The 16,936-nt window shown below is 35.6% G+C and overlaps 1 protein-coding gene and 1 pseudogene across 2 annotated transcripts; both read left to right on the top strand.

Annotated features, from left to right (window-relative positions):
• The window catches only part of LOC107620146, a 38,440-nt pseudogene extending 23,380 nt beyond the window's left edge, over positions 1-15,060 (top strand).
• Positions 12,597-14,852, top strand: LOC107621895 (U11/U12 small nuclear ribonucleoprotein 59 kDa protein-like). Of its 2 annotated transcripts, XM_016323871.2 has the most exons (5): positions 12,768-13,006; positions 13,141-13,483; positions 13,603-13,686; positions 14,296-14,361; positions 14,790-14,852. In XM_016323871.2, exons 1-5 carry the CDS (start codon positions 12,840-12,842, stop codon positions 14,835-14,837), a joined length of 708 nt encoding a protein of 235 aa, XP_016179357.2. In that variant the 5' UTR covers positions 12,768-12,839; the 3' UTR covers positions 14,838-14,852. The 2 variants fall into 2 exon arrangements, with proteins under 2 accessions (XP_020969673.1, XP_016179357.2); XM_021114014.1 differs by lacking the exons at positions 14,296-14,361; positions 14,790-14,852 and having other exon boundaries at positions 12,597-13,006; positions 13,572-13,662.

Below are 16,936 nucleotides of genomic sequence, written 5' to 3'. Positions count from 1 at the left end.
ATTGTTAAATTGTGGTTTATGTCAACTTTCAAAAAGTAGTCAAATGTTATATAGAATTTACCAATGTTATGTGATGACTTTTATATCTCGTGTCTACTGATTATCTAAGTTATGTGAATCCTTTCCATCATGCTATGCTCCTAAGCAATTTACCATAATGTTTTGTTCTTCTGTCCTGTAGTTCCTTTTCATGTTGTCTTTCTTTACCACAAGCCCATTTTTTTTACGATCGAAAATCATTTGTAGAAATTTTTTCATCTAGCTGTATGTTTATTCTATCAACATAAATAATTTTATTTTTTATCCCACACTATTTAATCCATACTTTTGGGTGTTGATTTTGTTACATTACATCCTGTCACATCATAGCTTGAAATGCTCTTGGTTGTGGAGAAGCTTCAAGAATTACGCTCCATAAGGATTCAAAAGTTGAAAAAACAAAGTATGCTCTTAGTTATTTATTTATTTAGAGTTAGTCTTTGAATAACGAAGTAATGTATGCTGGAAAGAAATGAATCTATTTCATTTTCAGTTTGTACCACTACCTAATCCTCTTGGACCTCCTAAGAACCTGCAACATTGGAACCCTAGTTGTCTCTTTTTTTTATTTAGATCATTCATAAAAGTCTTGACCCAAGAGGGAGAATTACAAAAGAGTTCTTTATGAACCTAACAATCCTGGACAATACCATCAAGAAAAATTATATTACACAAACACTGAATCTAACTCAACACATTCAACATATCTCCCATTCTATCAGTAACACCTACCCACCTAATATTACAAAATAACACAATTTCATGACTCACCAACCATATACATGCATATATTACAAAGCACATTTATCCTTTAATTGTGAATGCACATATCATTTGATTCATGAACTCCACAATTGGATCCATTCTGTCCACCTACTAGCTATGTTCAAAGCAATTTGCTTCCATTGATCCTTGGCCTGAAACTATTTGTCGTCCTTATATACCACTTTCATATGTTGAAATATGTGAATTTTATTCTTTGTTTTGTTTCTCAAGAACCATAACTCCCAGCTAATGTCCTCCATTCCTTCAATCTAGTCAATAATATCTTTGTAATTAACTATCATATTAACCTCTTTAGCTATGACACCAATTTTTTCTAACAAGAACTTAGTTGCATCTTCCAATCCTTAGAGTATAACCTCTGTAGCCATGCTTGCGAAGGCTTAGATAGTAAAGTTGTCAAAAAGAAAAGAAGCCCAATTAGCCCAAACACAGTCCACAAACGAGTTTACATCATCAGTGACAGTGACTGTGAGCTACCCCAATTGGAACGTACTACTGCGCAGAACGCAGGCGACGAGCTAGAGAGCCACCTCAGAACGGTGTCGAGGTTAGTATCCTACTTCGTTCTACCATTTTTCATTTACAAAAATAGTTCTCAATATTTATTAGTAGTATCCATGCAATATAGATTTACAGAGGTGATTTTGGAAACCAACTGATTAGCGTTACTCTTATGGTTTCGTTGTTTTACATGCTTAACACTGAATCACTTTATGGGTAACTTGAGAAAAGGAATTTACAATTTTATAAATCTCAGTGTTTCGTAATTTTATGATTCCATTTGTTTAGAATGAAGTTATTTCAATATTTCCTAGTTTGATTATAAATATCATGGTTTGTTTTGGTTTTATTTGTTGATTCTGTTTCTTCTTTTGGTTAGTTATTTATTTAGAGTTAGTGTCTGAATCACAAAGTAGTGTAGTATTGAAAGAAATAAATCCAATTCATTTTCAATCTGTTTTACCAATTCATCCTCGTGGACCTCCTAAGAAGCTGCAACATTGGAGACTTGGTTGTCTCTTTTTTTTAGATCATTCCTAAAAGTCTTGACGCAAGAGGGAGAATTACAAATGTGTTTTTTTATGAATTTAATAATCCTAGACAATATTATTAAGAAAAATTAGATTACATAAACATTGAATCCAATTCAGCACATTCAACATATTGATAAACCCAAATTTTGTGGTTTATCTTGTGCTTAATTTAGGGGATTTTATCACCTTTTCTCACATTTATTCAATAAAATAGCATGGTTTTGTAATTCTCCCTTAATTTGTGCTTAAGTGTAAAAACATACTTTTTAGGCCCTTAAATTGGTGATTTTAATTCACTTTAATTCCATTCGATGCCTTGATGTGTGTGTTGAGTGATTTCAGGTTCATAAGGCAAGTATTGGATGGAAGGAGTGAAGAGAAAGGCATGCAAGGTGGAGAATTCATAGACAAACAAGGATTTGGAGTGCATACATCGATGCGCACGCGTGACAGACGCGCACGCGTGAAAATGAGGTCGTCCAGGCGATGCGTACGTGATAAATCCCATTTTTAGGGCTTATCATGCATAGAATCTAAGGGTTTTATCAATGATCTTCCACACTTATTCATATAAAACTGCATGATTTCGTGTCTCTTTCCCATTTTACCTCATAGATGAAAATATGCTTCTTTTGCATCAAAATTGAGATATTGTAATCCTTCTCTATTACCATTAGATGCCTTGATCCATTTGTTAAGTGATTTCAGAAGTTATAAGGCAAAAAAATGGCTAAGAAGAATGAAGGAAGCATGCATGAATGGAAGGAGCATCAAACAAATTAAAGAATTGAAGTTTGGACATGCACGCGCACGCGCACAGTGCACGTACGCGTGGATGCGCTCATCCAGAGCCAGCGCAGTGGAGCCGAGCAAGGAGCCGGTGCGCTTATATGGCTGGGCCATATTCCTTATGACGCTCACGCGCACCTTACGCCTACGCACAGATCGCAAAAGACCCCAGGGACGCGTACGCGTGCAGTGCGCATACGCGTCAATGTGCGCACAGGATTTTTTAAATGAAACACGTGCCCAGCTATTTCAAGGGGTTCCCAGGCCCTGTTTTGGAGCAGATTTTGGAGGGAAAAGCTTAAGAAGACCAAGGATTAGGAGTGTTAGGAATTAGTCATAATTCTAGATATTTTAGGGAGTTAGTTACGTTTTATTTTTAGAGAGAGAAACTCCAACTTCTCTCTAGGTTTTCATTTCCTCTATTGCAAGTTTCCTTTGAATTCTTGGTGAGATCTATTGCTAATTGACTTTTTGTTTTGATACAAGTGTAGATCTACTCTTCTTCTACTCTTAATTGATGTTCTTTTGGTTCAATTTCTTATATCTAGATTTGGTTCACTTTGTTACTTTGAATGTGGATTAAAGAATTGTGCAATTTTATTCAATTCCTTAATTGTTGATGATTGTTTGGAGTAGATAGCTTTAATTCAATTCTCTTCTCTCAATTACATCATGTTTTCTATAATTGCCTACCAATTGTTTTTGATAATGACAACCTTAGCTATGGAGTAGGTTTCTCTCACTTGGCTTAGGGGTTGAGTTATTGGAGAAACTTGAATAGTGGATATCAATTGTAGATTATGAATTGAGAATTGCTAATTGACTTGGAGTGCACTAAAGCTAGACTTCCCTAGGGTGAAACTAGGACTTGTGACTCAAGTTAGTTACTCTCACTTGACTTTCCTCCATTGTTAGGGGATTAACTAAGTGAAGCAATAATCAATTCTTATCATAATTGAAGGAAACTATAATGATGGAACTTCCAATGCTTACCCTTAGCCAAGGCTTTTATCTTAATTAATTGTTGATTGCTTTGCTAGCTTGAATTCTTGTACCAACTCTCAAAATCATAAAAGCTTTCCTAATCAATGATGCGCATTCTAAGGCAATTCCTAAGGAGAACGACCTGGGATCAATACTCTCGGTCATAGATTTTAGAATTATTTGATGCGGTATTCGCGTGTTGGTTAGACTATACTCACGATCGGATTAATTACTAGTTTCTAACCGGCATAAGAATATGTCCGTTCATCAGTACGCGTGACATGACGCGTACGCGTGAGAAGAAAAATGCCAGACGACGCGTACGCGTGACCCATGCGTATGCGTCACAGCTCGCACGTGACCTCATTAAAGTGAAAATGCTAGGGGCGATTTCTGAGCTGTCCAGGCCCAAATCTAACTCATTCCTAAGGCTATTTTATGCAGAATTCAAGCTTGGGCAAAGGGGGAGAGCAATTAGTTGTAGCTTAGCATCATGTAGTTTAGTTTCTAGAGAGAGAAGCTCCCTCTTCTCTCTAGAATTAGGTTAGGATTAGGTCAATTTCTCCTAGATCTAGGTTTAATTCCTTGTTTTCATCTTGTCTTCTTTACAATTCCTTGTTGTTACATCTATGTTCTCTTAGTTTTCTTGTCAATTTCCCCTTTGATATATCTTTTATGTTGATGTACTATTGTTGGACCTTTATTTTCTTTAATGCAATTTATGTTTTATATTCCCTTGTTGTTTAATTGAGTTGTTGTTAATTCTTTGCAATTGGGTAGTTGTAGATTTTACTCTTGTTGTCATTTTAGCTTGCTTTCCTTTTATGCCTTTTGACAAAATGTTTGGTAGGATTCTAGAGTAGATTTTGAGCATTCTTGGCTTGGAAAGAGTAATTAGGCAATCTTGAGTCATTAAGACCCAACCTATGTTGGTGATCTAGAGTTGTTAGCTAGTATTGTTTCTATTGATTCTAATCTCTTGCTAATTCAATTAGTGAGTTGATTAGGACTTTTGGATTGAGATTAGCTAGTTGTATTTGACTTTCTCCCTATGTGAAGATAACATTATACCTTCTTCCGTAGTTGGAGATAACGAAATAAGATAAATTCTTGTTAATTATTGTTATTAGTAACTAGGATGGAAAGCTTATATTCTCAATCCTTGCCATGAATGTCTCCCTTATTACTTGCTTTCTTTATTTTCTTGCCATTTATTTCCTTGCCCTTTTACCAAATCAAACCCCCCTTTTGTTCTTCATAGCCAATAATTGATCACTTGCAATTCCTCGACCCGAGGTTTAAATACTTCGGTTAATTCTTATAGGGGTTTGTACTTGTGATAACCAACATATTTAAATTTGATTTGAGGATTGACTATCGGTTTGGGCTATGCTCACAACGAAATTATTTTGCTAATTTCCGAACCGGTACAAATTCTTCTTATCACATATCTCTCATTATATCAGTAACACCTATCCACCTAACATTACAAACCAACACAATTTCATGACTCACCAACCACACACAAATGCATATATTACATGAAGACACCTTATATTACTAAGCACCTTTATCCTTTAATTGTGAATGCACATATAATTTGATTTATGAACTCCACGGTTGGATCTAGTGTGTTTACCTACTAGCTATGTTCAAAGCAATCTGCTCCTATTGATCCTTGGCCTGAAACCATTGGTCGTCCTTGTATACCACTTTCATATATTGAAATATGTGGATTTTATTCTTTGTTACATTTCTCAAGAACCGTAACTCTCACCTAGTATCCTCCATTACTTTAATCTAGTCAACAATATCTTTGTAATTAACTATCACAGTAACCACTTTGGCTATGACACCAACTTCTTTTAACAAGAACTGAGTTGCATCTTCCAAACCTTAGAGTATAACCTCTCTAGCCATGCTTGCGTAGGCCCAAATAGAAAAGTTGTCAAAATGAAAAGAAGCCTAATTGATCAAATACAGATCACAAATGAGTTTACAACATCATTGACAGTGATTGTGAGCTGCCCAATCGGAACGCACTACCGCATAGAATGCGATCGTCGAACTAGAGAGCTGCCTTAGAACAGTGTCGACGTTAGTTTCCTACTTCATTTTGCCATTTTTCATTTACAAAAATAGTTCTTCATTATTTATTAGTAGTATCCATGCAACATAGATTTAAGGAGGTGATTTTGGAACGAACTAATTAGCGTTACTCTTATGGTTTCGTTGTTTTACATGTTTGATGTGAACCTCTTTATGGGTAACTTGAGAGAAAGAATTTAAAATGTTATAAATCTCAGTGTTTTGGTAATTTTATGATTCTATTTGTTTGGAATAAAGTTATTTCAATATTTCCTAGTTTGATTACGAATATCATGGTTTGTTTTGGTTTTATTTGTTGATTTTGTTTCTTCTTTTGGTTATTTATTTATTTAGAATTAGTCTCTGAATCACAAAGTAGTGTATGTTTGAAAGAAATGAATCCAATTCATTTTTAATTTGTTCCTCCACCTCATCCTCTTGGACCTCCTAAGAAGTTGCAACATTGGAACCTGGTTGTCTCTTTTTTTTTTTAGATCATTCGTAAAAGTCTTGACCCAAGATGGAGAATTACAAAAGAGTTCTTTTTGAATCTAATAATCCTGGACAATATTATCAAGAAAAATTATATTACATGGACATTGAATTCAACTCAGCACATTCAATATATCTCTCATTCTACAAGTAACACCTCCCAACCTAACAATACAAACCAGCACAATTTCATGACTCACCAACCCAAACATGCATATATTACACGAAGACACCTTATATTACTAAGCACCTTTATCCTTTAATTATGAATGTTCACATCATTTGATTCATGAACTTCACAGTTGGATCCATTGTGTCCACCTACTAGCTATGTTCAAAGCAATCTGCTCCCATTGATCCTTGGCCTGAAACCATTTGTCGTCCTTGTATACCATTTTCACATGTTGAAAATGTGGATTTTATTTTTTGTTTTGTTTCTCAAGAATGGTAACTCCCAGCTAGTGTACTCTATTCCTTCGATCTAGTCAATAATATCTTTATAATTAATTATCATAGTAACCTCTTTGGCTATGACATTAACTTCTTCTAACAAGAACGGAGTTGCATCTTCCAATCCTTAGAGTATAATCTCTTTAGCCATGCTTGCGTAGGTCCAACTAAAAAATTCGTCAAAAAGAAAAGAAGCCCAATCGGCCCAAACACAGCCCAAAAATGAGTATACAACATCAGTGACAATGACTTTGAGCTGCCCAATTGGAACGCACTACCGCACCGAACGCAGTCGTCGAACTAGAGAGCCACCTTAGAACAGCGTTGAGGTTATTTTCCTACTTCGTTCTACCATTTTTCATTTACAAAAAGAGTTCTTCAATATTTATCAGTAGTATCCATGCAACATAGATTTATAGAGGTGATTTTGGAACTAAATCCTTAGCATTACTCTTATGGTTTCATTGTTTGACATGCTTGACGTTGAACTTCTTTTTGGGTAACTTGAGAGAAGGAATTTATAGTGTTATGAATCTCAGCGTTTTGGTAATTTTAAGATTCTATTTGTGTTTGGAATGAAGTTATTTCAATTTTTTCTAGTTTGATTATGAAAATCATGGTTTGTTTTAGTTTTATTTGTTGATTTTGATTCTTCTTCTGTTATATATTTATTTAGAGTTAGTCTTTGAATCACAAAGTAGTGTATGCCTAAAGGAAATGAATCCATTTTATTTTCAGTCTGTTCCACCACCTCATCCTCATGGACCTCCTAATAAGCTACAACATTGGAGTCCTGGTTGTCTCTTTTTTTTTTTTTTAGATCATTCGTAAAAGTCTTGACCCAAGAGGAAGAATTAAAAAAGAGTTCTTCATGAATATAATGATCCCGAACAATACTATCAAGGAAAATTAAATTACACAGACATTGAATCCAACTTAGCACATTCAACATATCTCAGCACATTCAACATATCTCCAATTCTATTAGTAAGACCTACCCACCTAACATTACAAACTAGCCACAATTTCATGACTCACCAACCACATACATGCATATATTACATGAAGACACTTTATATAACTAATCACCTTTATCCTTTAATTGTGAATGCACATATCATTTGATTTATGAACTTCACGGTTGGATCCACTGTCTTTACCTACTAGCTATGTTCAAAGCAATCTGCTCCCATTGATCCTTGGTCTGAAACCATTGGTCGTCCTTGTATACAACTTTCATATGTTGAAATATGTGGATTTTATTCTTTGTTTCGTTTCTCAAGAACCGTAACTCCCAGCTAGTATCCTCCATTACTTTAATCTAGTCAACAATATCTTTGTAATTAACTATCACAGTAACATCCTTGGCTATGACACCAACTTCTTCTAACAAGAACTGAGTTGCATCTTCCAATCCTTAGAGTATAACCTCTCTAGCCATGCTTGCGTAGGCCCAAATAGAAAAGTTATCAAAAAGAAAAGAAGCCCAATCAGATCAAATACATCCCCCAAACGAGTTTACAACATCAGTGACAGTGACTGTGACTGTGAGCTACCCAATTAGAACGCACTACCGCACAGAATGCGATCGTCAAACTAGAGAGCCGCCTTAGAATGGTGTCGAGGTTAGTTTCCTACTTCGTTCTGCCATTTTTCATTAACAAAAATAGTTCTTGAGTATTTATTAGTAGTATCCATGCAACATAGATTTACGGAGGTGATTTTGGAACTAAATCGTTAGTGTTACTCTTATGGTTCCATTGTTTTACATGCTTGACACTGAACCTCTTTATGGGTTACTTGAGAGATTGATAAACCACTATTTTATGGTTTATCTTGTGCTCAATTGAGTGGTTTTATCAAGTCCTTTCACACTTATTCATACAATTTGCATGATTTTACAATTTCTTCCTAGTTTTGTTCTATAATTGAAAACTTGCTTCCTGAGCCTTTAAATTGTATATTTTAATTCCCCTTTATACCATTCGATGCCGTGATCTGTGCGTTAAGTGTTTTCAGGCTTTATAGGGCAGGAATGACTTAGAGGGATGGAGAAGAAGCTTGCATAAATGGAAGGAGCAAAAGAAATAAAGGAGATAACCAGCGAGGAGCGATGCGCACGCATGGCTCACACGTGCACGTGAATCGGAGTCTGCATGGCGACGCGTGCGCGTGTGATAAACCCATATTTTATGATATATTTTGTGCTTAATTTGAGTGATTTATTCAATACTTCACCCACTTATTCATATTAATTGCATGGTTTTACTTTTCCTTCCTTATTATGTGATGTATATGAAAAACATGTTTCCTATGCTTTAATATTAATTATTTTAATTACCTTTATTTCTATTCGATGCCGTGATTAGTGTGTTGAGTAGTTTCAGATCTTCTAAGGCAGGAATGACTTAAAGGATGGAAAAGGAAACATACAAAAATGGAAGGAAAGCACAAAACGGAGTTTCTGAAGAAACTGGCATCCACGCGATCGCATGGAGGACGCGATCGCGTGCCAAGAACGAAGAAGCAGCGACACGGCCGCATGACTGACGCGACCACGCATCTTGAGCAAAGCGCATACAACGCGGACGCATGACCGACGCGACCGCGTGACCCACGCGGACGCGTGACAGAGGCCACGCACCAGAAATTACAGAATACGCCCCAGCGATTTTTGAAGCAATTTTGGCCCAGATCCAAGTGCATAACACACAGATTAGAGGCTATAAAGTAGGAAAATGCATCCATTCATGAGAGACCTCGCCAATTTTTACTTTCCATGAATTAGATTTAGTTTTGAGGGAGGTTCTCTCCTCTCTCTTTAGGATTAGGATTTAGATTTAGGATTTTTATTCGCTTTCAGGATTATCTCTTTTGATCAGGTTCAATATTCCTTTTATTTACTTTTGCAAGTTACTTTATGAATTCTTCTATGTTCCAGATTATTTGAATTAATGTTATTTGAGGTATTTCAGTTTAATATTGATTTCTTTTATCTATGCTATTGTTGCTTTTACTCTGAAGACATTTTTATTCCAGTAGATTTTATTTTTCTCCTTTTGGTCTTGGTTAAGAAATTAGTAACTCAGGAGTTATCCAATTCAACAGCATAATTGATAATTGTTATCTTGCCAACTGAATTGAACTTCAATAATCCCAATCTTTTCTTAAGAAATAAATAGGATCCGAAGATCAAATCAATTTGTCCCTTGACCTTCCTTTGCTTTAGTAAGGGTTAACAAAGTGGAATTACAATTCAATTATCATCATCATTGATAAGGATAGCTAGGATAGGACCTCTTGTTTCTCACACCTTGCCAAGAGTCATTTACAGTCATTTATTTATTTTACTTGCTATTTAAATTACTTGTTCTTCATTTACTTTAATTGTCATTTAAATCACTTGCTTCTCATCTTCTAAACCCCAATTTACAATTTCCATAGCCAATAATAAGAACATACTTCCCTGCAGTTCTTTGAGAAGACGACCCGGGGTTTAATTACTCGGTTATCAATTTTAAAGGGGTTTGTTACTTGTGACAACCAAAACGTTTGTAAGAAAGGTTGATTGCTTGGTTTAGTAACTATACTTGCAACGAGAGTTTACTATAACCTCTAAACCATCAATCTTCTGCTCTTCAAAATGGCGCCGTTGCCGGGAAACTGCTAACGTGTGCCTTATTATTGCTTATTATAAATATTTTTCTTTTACTTGTTTATTTATTTCTATTTTTCCTTTTTATTTTTATTTGCTACCATGAACTCTCACCCCTCTCGCTTTGAGTTTGGTTCTAACTTTGTTGAAGGAAATAGAAGTTGCAGCAGGAATATGTATCAAGGTCAGACCAATCAAGGATGGATGGAGCCAAGAAGATCTAATCAACCCTTCAGGCAACAACACCCTCCAAGATATCACGGACAACGACCATTCTACAATGCATACCCAGCTGATAGATATGGTGGACAACCTTGTAACTACCAACAAGCCCCACCCCGTGCCTATAAACCATCCTCTCAACATAACCTCGAACCACCACACTCACAAGCTTCTTTTCACCATTCGCCACCGTATGATCCTTTCCCACCCCAGTTCCAATCCACTCACTCCCAAGCACCACCACTTCCCTATGTTTCATGTCCAAATCCATCACCCCGAGAATCAGAGGTTCGCCTCAAGGAAACAGTAATTAAACTTCAAACAACCATTCGACAACTGGAGCAAGCAGTAATTCAATTAGCTTCTAGACGCGCGAATATTCAAGGACCAACCACAACCCCATGTGGACAATCTAATGAAGAGCGTAGCATGAAGGAAATATTAGAAACTCCAGTGGACAAGACAGAGCATGAATTCATACTAGAACAAATAGAAGAAGCTGTCATTGTACAAGAAGAAGAGTTGGTTGAAGATCTAGGAGATGCTGAACTTCCATGGGAATCCAGAGTTGAGAAGAACTCCGTCAAGGACATTACAGTTGATGCTAAGGAGGATATTGTACAATCCCCAAGGCAAGTTATTTATGAAGAACTAGACAGAATAATCCAAGACACAAATTCCCTTGATGATGAGAGTCACAAGTCTAGCTCTCTTAGTGATGAACTTGCATCCGCAAGTGAATTCTCTGAGATTGAAGAATCTTCCCCAAGTGAATACGAAGATGATGCGGAGGTAGATTTCTCTCAACCTCCAATCTATGACTCAAATGATGAGGAAGACATAGAAGACTTTGACCAGGACTCAGATGCATTTGAAGATTCTTGCAAGGAAGTGGAGGAATTCACAGAAGAGCACAAGGGAGTAGAACTTACAGAACCTCCAGAAACACCTACCCCAAGACCATTACCACCCAATACAAGCTTCAAGTGGGTACAATCCTTAACCTTTAACTTTACTTTTTCACTTGAATATGGTTTGCTTGAAACAGATGGCCAGCTTAGAGCTCTCTGCGGCTTTAAGAGTAAGCGGGAAATGGCTCGTGCTCAGAGCTAGTGCACAAGGTTCAATAAGGTTCCACGCTTCAACTTGAAGTGCACAGATTGGTATCAAGCTCAATTGAATGGATCTCGGAAAACGTTTGGTGTAAGACCCGGTTAATTAACGGCTAATTAACCCATATATGAGAATTTATTCTAGAAAGCCAAAAATGATATTTTTATGGCTTAATATGATAGAGGAAATTGAGACGAGAATTTCGGTACCAATTTTATAGAAATCGGACCAAGATTGGACCGAACGGGCCAAACCGATCCAACCGGACCCAAAGTGGGCCCTTGGCCCAACATAACTAAACCAAAACCCTAGTTTTCAGCACTCTCTCTCCTCACACAACACTAATACACGCTGAAAAAGAGAGGCCATGGAGGGAAGAACACTCTCTCAAGTTCTATCTCTCACTTGATCTTCAAACCACCATAACTTTTGATCTAGAGCCTTGCCATCTCTGAATTATGACTTAAGCATAAGACTTTGTATGGTAGGGTGTTACAGTATGTATATACATATGTACATATATGTATGTATATACATATATACATATATACATATATATATGACATGTATATATATTTGTATATATGTATATACATATATATATAAGCTTTAGGAATAGGACCGCACACCAAGTTTGGAGCTTTAGAAAGCTCGAAACTTGCTAGTCAGTCGCTGTCACCCATCGAAGAAGCTCGTTTCGACATGAATGCATATGAAGAAGCTCGATTAGTTCTAATGTTTTGATGATGGATAAACTCATCTGTTTTGTGATTGTTAGAAACTATCATATCGTGAAAATTCTCATTTTTGGCGTTGCTGTTGTTCTCTTTAACTTATATTTAATTGATAATTAAATAAAATAACCTATCTATAGAAAAAAAATTTTGAACATTAAATTATTTATTTAGAATTTAAGAACAAAAAATTTCTATAGAAAATCATGCATAATGGGATCCCAGTTTGGCAGAAGCTCAATTTAAAAATCTACAGTGTTATGAATCTGTGTTTTTGGTAATTTTATGATTCTATCAGTTTGGACTGAAACAAGTTATTTCAATATTTCTTAGTTTGATTATGAATATCATGGTTTGTTTTGGTTTTATCTGTTGATTTTTTTTTCTTTTTTTGGTTATTTATTTTATTTAGGGTTAGTCTCTGAATCAAGGAGTAGTGCATACTTGAAAGAAATGAATCCATTTCATTTTCAGTCTGTACCACCACCTCATCCTCTTGGACCTCCTCAGTTTCCAATGTTACCTCCTGATCCACCAAATTCAAGTTTATTTTGGCAAAACCGAAATGTTTGTGAACACCTCAGAGAATTGCAGGACATTCTTAATCTTGCAAAGGCAATGTATATTTTTATTTTGGCTTCATATATTACTTTCACTTTTTTAAACTTAATGTTTCTTCAAAATTAATAGCTTTTATGTTGTAAGCTTGTTAATTATATTCTTATCAAAATTATAAACTTACTGTTTTTCTTAGGCAAAAGGAGCTAGAGATGTTGATGATGATCAAAGATGGTAAAGTGTCTTTAGAAGATGTGAAACATGGATCTAATGAACCTTACCTCCCTGGTTTTCTAGAATGTTTGCAAGACAGAAGGGTTAATATAGAATCCCAAGAATCGTTGGCAGTTGAAGCAGCTAATTATTTGATGTCAAAGCTAAGATCTCAGCTGGAGCCATTCAGATATGTTGCGAATGAAGTAAGTCCATGGGAGGAGAAATCTGCGGCTGCAAAGTTTGCGAATAAAGTGTACAAGTCCAAAAGAAATAAGCGCTGGCGGAAGAAGAAAAGGAAGCGTATTGCAGAAATGCTGGCAAAGGTTACTTTCCCTTTGTTTTTGCGAGATATTTTCATTGCCCTTTATTGTAGCCGTTTCTTGAAACCCGTTTCTATGTTTGGCTCCTTAGTCCTTTCTTTATCAAAAAATAAAAAATATAGGAGCGGGAGGAATTTCATTGCATTGACCGAGAAGCTGATGAATGGAGAGCAAGGGAGATTTCAAAGGATGTTGCAAACTGCAAGGTATTGATGTTTTTTCCTGCATACTTTTTACTTTGAATTTGCTAGTGAGCTTTTGCTGTTGCCAGGCTAAAGAGGAAAAGCATGTCTGCTGTCTGCATGAATTAATTTATGTCCAAAATATGAAGCACATGATTCTCAAAAACAGATATATGATTGTGGTCTTTGGCAAAATTCAAGGATTAATCGGTGGCTTGGTGGTTATATAGGAATGGCTATAAATTTAACTTCTCAATTTTTTACTTTTTTAATTTTTTTTATGTTTTTCAAATCCTCATTACACATAATTATAGTCAACATGTTGCTACAATATTGTTTATATGCTATTTTTCTAGATTAAGAGAGCAGCTAAGTCGTAAAGCTTTCAATTCATAATATTTCCAATAACATATTTCTGTGTATTGCTTCAAATTGTTTACATGCTATATGCTATTGCTTCTTTTGCTGCTATTTTTTCTTCATTAGTTTCTTAGTAAGATGTGAGAAATGGTGAAATTAAGTAATTGTGTAATCTGTTTGCACATTTGATTAGTATAGATATATTATTAGTTGCTTCAGTTTGAACTGTAAGTTATACATGTCTTAGGGGTGTCTAAAACATGTCTTTGGCAGGTGGAAAAGATGAAGGAAATTGCTAAGATTAAAGCCAAAGAAGAGAAGAGGAAATTAGAGGCTGAGGTAAACTTCCTTTTTGTACAAATGACTGGTAAATCATTGTTAAATTGTGGTTTATGTTAACTTTGAATAACTTGTCAAATGTTCTATAGAATTTCCTAATGTTATGTGATGACTTTTATATCTCGTGTCTACTGACTACCTAAGTTATGTGAATCTTTTCCATCATGCTATGCTCCTTAGCAGTTAACCATCATGTTCTGTTCTTTTGTCCTGTAGTTCTTTTCCATGTTGTTGTTTTTGTCAAAGGCATCTATTGCCTCTTTCTTTGCCACAAGTCCTTGTTTTTACTATCGAATCTTTTGTAGAAATTTCCGCATCTAGCTGTATGTTTATTCTATCAACATGAATCATTTTATTTTTTATCCCACACTACTTACTTTATACTTTTGGGTGTTGATTTTGTTACATTATATTATTTCACATCACAGCTTGAAATGCTCTTGGTTAGGAGAAGCTTCAAGAATTACGCTCCATAAGGATTCAAAAGTTGAAAAAACAACGTGACTGAAGTGTAATATAAATGTGTGTGTGTATATATATATATAATGTAACATTCAGTTTTTTTCATACTTGACGCGACCTTGGTTCTTTACAAATAATGCAGGCCATTTTCTTCCTGAGGAGGATGACAAGTTTCTTGAAAGAGTTCAGGCCATTTGCTTTGGCTCTCTTATATTCATCAGATTTAAAAATTTGTAATTGAATTAAACTTTGTTTTGTGTTACAATTGTATGATGTTTGGTTTGAGAATTTTTACTATTCAGTAAATAGAAATGATGCTTTTATTTAAAATTGAAAAAATAGACAAAAGTATACCCGAATTTTTACACGGTGGATAGATGTACCCTCAAATTTTTTAATGAGTCATTTGTACACACCAATATAAAATTCCGTTTTCAATTCTACCCTTATGCGGCCTGAGTAATTTTTCCGGCGGTGGTGGAGGCCAGGTGGTAAGGTATTGTGTGATGTGGCCATTTTAAGTGACATAGTGGAAAATAAAATTGTTACATTATTAAATTTGGTAGAAATAAATATAAGAGAAGGATATAATGGAACCATTGTTCATTCTCTTTCTTCTCCAATTCCTTCGAACCCTAAGAATCCTAAACAGAGGTGGAAAAAAATTGGGGCTTCATTCTCTTTATTTTCATACATATACATATATATATTTACATATACATATATATACATCTACATACATATATATATATATCAAGGTTCTGAAAACCGGACCGGACCGGCCGGTCGAACCGGTTCAACCAGGAACCGGCAGTACAAGCGGTCCGGTCCTCCTTTTATAACCGTTCGATAGAAAATCGGTGGAAAACCGACGAACCGGCCAAGAACCGATCGGTTAGGCCAGACCGGTAACTGGCCGGTTCGGATAAAACGGCACCGTTTTTAAACTTGTAAAAAAAAAGAAATGGATCCACCGATCCAGTGATCCGTCGTGACCCAACTCCCCCCTTCTTTTCCCAATCATTCCTTCATCCATGTTCTGGAGAACTCTAAATGAAAGAAACCCTAGCCGCGTTGCCCTCCGCTAGCCATCCATCGTCGCCGCCTAACCCAGCTCCTCAGCGTCGCCGTCTAATCCAGCTCCTCTTCGGCTCTTCATCTTTGCTGGCTTCTCGGCACGGACCCAGGTTAGTGGCTTCTCTTCTTCATCTTCACTTTGGTCGTCTTCTTCAATTTTTGCTCCATTTCTGATTTTTCTTCAAGTCTGCTTCAATTTTTGTTCAAGTCTGCTTCGGTCTTGGTTCAAGTCTTCTTCAATTTTTGAAGTTTTGTTCAAATCTGTCTTGTATTTGCCGATGGTTTGAAGTTTTGTTCTGAATGTTTGAAGGTTGGTTCTGGATCTGTTGCTGTTGCTGATGGTCCTTGAAGTTTGGTTCTGAATGTTTTGTTACTCTGTTTTCTAATTGCTGTGAATGTTTGAAATTTTGTTACTCTGAAAGTTTGGTTCTGGATCTGTTACTCTGATGGTTTGAAGTTTGCTGTGAATGTTTGAAGTTTTGTTACTCTGATGATTCTTTTAATTTTTCTCTAGTTACTGATGGCTTTGTTTAGTTTCTGAATGCTCGGTTCTTCTTCTTACTTTTAATTTCTGAATTTTTTGTTCAAATAATATTGCTAATGTTCTTCTTCTTCTTCCTTGCTAATGCTCTGTTTAATTTAGTGTCATCACTGTTGAGTCTGTTTCAGTGTTTTGAATGTCCGATACTCTAATTTGTGATTTCTGAATCTGAAATTAATTAAATCATTAATTTTGTGTTGTTGAAATTGTTGATTAAAATGGATTTGTTATGCTGCTGTTGCCATTTTTTAATTTTTAAGTATGATGTTTCTTAATTTTTGTTGAAATAATTGTTGATTTCAGGGTTTAGAGTGATTATTTGTTGGTGGTATTTAACTTTTGTTGCTGCTTCTTTTTTCTTTCTTCTTTTGTTTCTTACTGATTTTCTGTATTGCATTTATGTTTGACATTGTTATTGCTTTAGCTGTTGAGCTTGTATCTTGATAATGTGCTTCTGTTGCTTTAACTCTTTCTAATGCTAACTTATAACAAAGT

This window comes from Arachis ipaensis, chromosome B10 (assembly GCF_000816755.2).
Source record: "Arachis ipaensis cultivar K30076 chromosome B10, Araip1.1, whole genome shotgun sequence".
In the NCBI taxonomy this organism is placed as follows: Eukaryota; Viridiplantae; Streptophyta; class Magnoliopsida; order Fabales; family Fabaceae; genus Arachis; species Arachis ipaensis.
Note: the sequence above shows the minus strand (reverse complement) of the source record. Positions and strands in the feature narration are given on the sequence as shown.

Excerpts from the sequence above, each read along its gene's own strand:
- LOC107621895 (XM_016323871.2), top strand. The coding sequence starts at position 12,840 with ATGAATCCATTTCATTTTCAGTCTGTACCACCACCTCATCCTCTTGGA. Across the intron at positions 13,007-13,140 it reads CTTAATCTTGCAAAGGCAAT|GCAAAAGGAGCTAGAGATGT; the intron begins GTATATTTTTAT and ends TGTTTTTCTTAG. Across the intron at positions 13,484-13,602 it reads TTGCAGAAATGCTGGCAAAG|GAGCGGGAGGAATTTCATTG; the intron begins GTTACTTTCCCT and ends TAAAAAATATAG.